Source organism: Solanum tuberosum, unplaced genomic scaffold (genome assembly GCF_000226075.1).
Source record: "Solanum tuberosum cultivar DM 1-3 516 R44 unplaced genomic scaffold, SolTub_3.0 scf00430, whole genome shotgun sequence".
In the NCBI taxonomy this organism is placed as follows: domain Eukaryota; kingdom Viridiplantae; phylum Streptophyta; class Magnoliopsida; order Solanales; family Solanaceae; genus Solanum; species Solanum tuberosum.
Genome location: NW_006239366.1, coordinates 346,467 through 352,020, shown reverse-complemented (window position 1 = coordinate 352,020; position 5,554 = coordinate 346,467). Strand labels below are relative to the sequence as shown.

Below are 5,554 nucleotides of genomic sequence, written 5' to 3'. Positions count from 1 at the left end.
ATCTTCTCCGATAGCTCGGAGAGTCGCCGGAGTGAGAGCAGCATCGCAAGGATCGATCTCTTTACTTTTTATTTCTCGCCTTTCATACGGTGGTGAAAACCCTAACTCAAAAGGGAAAGTGAAGAGCGGTTCCGATGAAGCTTCTGGAAGGTGAAGAGGGCAATTCGCCGGAGTCCAATGGAGGTATGTCTTCTCATTCTCCTACAATTTCCACTGACATAGGTGTTTTGTTTCATTAGTCAAGAGAATGACTTGAATTTAACTCAATCCATTAACAAATTTATATGATGAGAAGAAAGGCCAACTTTTTCTACCTTTGATGAAAACACTTGCACCAATAACTAATATATGGTTTTGCGTTCGAAATCATAACCCAACTGTGAGTGTTGATGCAAGAACAAAACTATGTGATAAGGAAAGCAATAAAATTGTATACTCCATTGTTTCTAGTAAATTACTCTTTTTGTTCCCGTTCTTCCGGTCGTATCAATTTGGTCTTCAAATCCTCATAGCATTATAATTTTTTAATGAACAGGGTGTAGCCATGAGAACTACAGAAATAAACTTAGATTAGTAACATTTGATTCTAGTCTGAACCTTTAGTTTGTAAGAGGTTTTGGCTTAACAATAGAATAATAACAAAAAACTGCAACAACAAAGAGCTTGCAGGAACTCAAAAACAATTGCTAACTCAGTTTTTTTAAAATTTTTTAAAATGCACAAAACCTGCTCCTTAAAGCATAGTACGAGTAAATAAAGAAGAGTAATAGTACTGTCTAACATAATGGAATAAGTCTTCAAAACACCAAGTGCAGTATCAATGTTAACAGCCTATCTGGTTGTGACCAACTAAAATCAACATTGACAGCTTCTAGATTAGTATGTTCTCTGGTCTGAGTTATGACGAGAACAGGATAACGTTGATATATTGAAGCATAATGCAAAGCTGACTATGTTAAATTGTACCCTCAGCCACACCATGATCTTTTCTCGTGGAAATTCTCTTGAACAACCAATTCTGCTTTGATATTCTATTTGTAGGTCTTTTTAATAGAAATATATTTGGCGGTGTCTAAAAAAAAACTGATTGTATATAATGGAGGAGAAAACTTTGTTATCTGTAAAAATCTATACATTTTCTTCCAATGACTAAAATTCCTATGTTTGGTAATTACATTGCCTAGTTAGTGATCTATCATCAACTATACAAAATTTACAGGTCAATCTGAAATATGTATGATTGAGCTGTGTTTAATTTTCTGAAGTAGCAAGAACTAGATGATCTCCATCTCTTATCAGTGCAATGTCCTCAATAAGTGCTCCATCTTCAGTTAGTACTTCAGTGAGAGAGATGCCAAATTTCTCAGCACCGATATCAAGTAGCTCTTGTATGGAATCCGGCAAAGGCACAACTCTTCTACGCATATCAGCTTTCTGTAGACAACCGATGGTTATTCTGCCTGGAATTCTTGAATTTCCAATTTTAGCTGAAGAATATTCTGGACCTATCAGTGAATTCCGAAAGAAATTAGCCCTTCTTCTCAATCTGGCATTGGACGAACCATTTTCGCTAGCTACTGATGTTGTTTCTTCAGGAGTGAAGATATGTTCTATATCTGCTAATACTGCAGTCATCATTGGGTCTGTTTGCTCTTTCAAATGCTGAAGGAGATTGTTCATAATTATTGTCCTGTCTCCTTTATTTGCTTTAACGGTGTTGAAAAATGAAGTACGATCCAGGCGTAGCAGTTGGGATATTCTTTTGGTTCGAACAGTAAAAAGTTGAGGCCTACAACAAAGGATACCAACTTCTCCGCAAACATCCCCTGCCTTCAACTCGCCAACTACATGATCCATACCATTCTTGTGTGATATAAGATCCACTGCTCCAGTTACGAGGATGTAGAGTTCTGTTGATGCTTCATTTTGCAAAATGACATCCTCTTTTGGAGGGAAATACTCGGCCTTCATCTCAGAAATCAGTTGAAAAAGTAAGTCATTTGATATCCCCTGGAATAAGTAGGCCTTATCCACCAGTGAATAGAATAGATGATGTGAAATGGCAGATCGAATAGCTCTGGGTAGTGTTTCAAGAGTTTCTTGCTGCTGCAGACCTTCCGTATCTGTTCTGTGCATCATTGACAAGTGATCTAGCATCTGTTCTTCAAGTCGAACAGGCAGATTATTCCTTTGTGCAAAGCTTGAGGCAGCTTGAATAGCATCCCTAAATTTCTGCGTCTTATTGGTTCCATGGACAACCAAGTTGGTCATGTTTCCAATAAGATATGCAGTCAGCCCGAGGTCGAATAACATGTAAACCATGGTGAATATCATTTCCTCTGTAGTGACAGCATGCAAATCCCCATAGCCAGTTGTTGTAAGAGTTGTAATGGACCAATACATAGACATTACATAAAGATCCCAGATACTCCTATCATGAAGATTTCCCAGTGAAAGCCATGTTTTACTAACGTCTTTAATCCGAGCAGCAAGAAAGTAGTAGAAGCAGCCAGCAGAATGAACAGCAAAAAGAGTGACACATACAAGCTTGAGTACTCGAATCCCAAAGTAACTCAACTTGTTGTTTTTCTCCAATTCGACAAACATGGCACTGACTCTTCTGAGACGCCAGAGACGAAGCATACTCAAGAATCCATATGATTGAAGAATACGAGGCAATGCTTCGTAAGGGATAGTGGATATGAAATCAAAGATAAATCCATATTTTATATACCTCAAAGCAATGCGCTTTGGGTCATCAATCATAGTGTAAGTTGATTTATCAAGATATGCAACAAAGAACAATGAGAGGATAATGTCAATGGCAAAAAAGAAGTTGACTATGTTATCTAAGATGGCAATAAGTCCTTGAGGTGTTTCTAGAAATCCAATCTGAAAAGGTGATGCCCATGCTGTGTAGAAAACAAGAAGCACCAAAAATGCGTCCCAAACCTTGTAACGGGGATTAGTAGGGGAGATGATGTAGTTACGAAGCCTAATTTTGCTATCACTATGGCCGCCAAGAGAAGGAAGAATACCACTGTTAATACAATAGTGAGAGCTTATATCCTCCATTGAATACACTCGAACCTCGACGCCGGCCTCTGCCAGCCTCTTTTGTCTGTGTGAGAACTAAACGTATTGTTATATAGAAGAGAAAGTCATTATTCTTATGGGAAAAGGATTACGACTACTTGTTGGAGAAGGCACAAGACGTCTTTCCTTTCCTTATTATATTCTACTTACACTTTTTTAGATGAGAGACTATTTAATATTTAAATGTCAAGATTATATTACATTAACGAGCCTAATTTATATTACACATTACGTTTTTGGAAACTTTTTTATAAACCTGTATTACGAGCGCAATCCTTTTCCTTGTAGGACTGTGACACGCATATTACTGTACAAGTCCTCTATTTTCATGATTTTTGTTTTCTCAAAAATGATGTATGGAAAGGTGAAAAGAAAAACTTTTTTTTGGAGTAAAAGATTCACATAAACAAAGGTGAAAAGAAAAACTTTGAAATAATTTGGGATGAGAGAGGATACATTGCTATTAGATACTACACGCTTATAACGATTCACATGCATGTGTTTACCTATAATTATGTAGTTACAAACAGTATTCATATAGAAAGCACACAACTCTGGAAATAAGATAATAAATTTGACTGTTATATCACATACTAAATGAAGCAACTTAAAATTTTGCGTTTATGTGTGTATGTTTTATGTTGTCAATACACATACAATCATGAGGCAAACAATCCAGTGCACATAGCCTAGCAAATTGGACAATATAGATCAATAATTATATCAAGAACTAAATAAGGCAGCGACAATAAAGGAGGAATTCAAAATCTATCTTAAATATCAATAAAAATCACATATATCATATATCATCCATTCAAAACATGCAACATGAGTATTAAGTTTTGGTTAGCTTCGAAAAAAAGCAAGAAAAATGCATCAAACTTACTAACCAGAAAAACCAGTGCCCTTAATGGGATCGTTATCATAATGTACATAATCTCTCCTGAACTTTTTTGCGGTAGAACCATCCAAATCTTTCTTGCTTATGCTCCTCATCTTCGAATTTTTTATATCTGCAAAACATGTCACAAGAGTAATGTCATGACCAAATATCTCATATCATGATGACACCTACTACGTCCCACCACTAGGTAAGCCGAACCCATAGCCCAAAATCAGAAGCAACATGCTATGACACGAAAGAGAAGAATGCGGAAGATAAAAAGACAATTATCAAAATAAAATAAAGACAAAAATCAAATGTAAATAATATATCCCCAAAACCTGGTACCAATCGATACTCAAGCTACTAATCAAAATAGGAGATAGTAAAAGTAAATACAAATATACAGAACCATCTCTGAATTTAAATAAAGACTAGTCCAGCCAAAAACATAAGGAGAAAGACAACTCCAAATGTCAGGAGCTCACGCAGTCTCTGAATCGAAGAGCTACTTCATGCGAGGCACACTTCAACGACAAGAAATCGTACTATGATATGCAGGGTGCAGAAATGTATAGTATGAGTACCAACAAGTGGTACTCAGTAGGCATATGTCGACTGAGCTCCAAAGATAAATCAAGCATAAATAACAAGTAAATAAGGAGCATATATTACAAGTAGCTAGAAAAACGAGAACGCACAGTAAAAGTAAGCAAAGTCAAGGAAAAGTGACAAAAAAAAGTAGGTAACTAAGACAAATGAATGTACCTGGAGGCTCTAGCCCAACAACCTAATCAGAACAAGATTCTACTCCGGAAGTCAGCTCACCTAAGATATACTAACCGCGACCACCACAACCCATCATAAAAGCCAATTGGCCACTCCAGTCCAACTCAGTTTAAAAGTATCAAATAAAGGAAAAACAAGGACGAATCTAACCCTATCATATAAAGTACATGTCACTACGAGAAGAACGATATCCATATTGCTATAATATAACCCGGCCCAAAAATCGGGTCAAAACTAAGCCTGTGAGACCCATTAATGGAATTTTGAAATTGAACCTGTCACTAGGTCCCTAATATATGAAGGAACTTGGGGTCAAAGGTGTTCAACTACCCCTATAGTGGTTGGGCGTTTCAGAAGTCGCAATAGCAGGGCCAAAAATCAGCTAAGGCTCAGATTTTTGTTTGGGTGGACAAAGTGGGCGCAAACAAACTATGCTACCCCACAAAATTCGACATTTCAAACTCAATAGAACCGTTGAGACTTCATTAGAGGTCATCTCGGCAGGAAGTGGCCCTAGACCACATGGCTCAATTTTAGTCACAAGACATAAGGTTGCTCAAAATGAGTGCCTCGGGACCCAAGCGCGCCCTTTTAGAACAAACTCGACGTTCCAGAGTTAATGGAACCATCAAAATCACATTCAAGATCGCTTACCTGAAGTTTTGACAAGAGTCAACCATTGATGCTCTAAGACACACATGAAAATACTCCTCCTAAGACACACATGATCGACAAAAGAAAAAAGGTAGATCGATCAAACTTTGTGGGGGGGGGGGGGGGGGTGTT

At 37.3% G+C, this 5,554-nt stretch overlaps 1 protein-coding gene across 1 annotated transcript; it reads right to left on the bottom strand.

Moving 5' to 3' along the window:
• Positions 1–1,219: 1,219 nt before the first annotated feature.
• On the bottom strand, positions 1,220–3,339 carry LOC102583928 (potassium channel AKT1-like). Its single transcript, XM_006363533.2, has one exon. The coding sequence runs from the start codon at positions 3,073–3,075 to the stop codon at positions 1,252–1,254; it is 1,824 nt and encodes a 607-aa protein (XP_006363595.1). The 5' UTR covers positions 3,076–3,339; the 3' UTR covers positions 1,220–1,251.
• Between the last annotated feature and the right edge of the window lie 2,215 nt (positions 3,340–5,554).

Excerpts from the sequence above, each read along its gene's own strand:
- LOC102583928 (XM_006363533.2), bottom strand. The coding sequence starts at position 3,075 with ATGGAGGATATAAGCTCTCACTATTGTATTAACAGTGGTATTCTTCCT.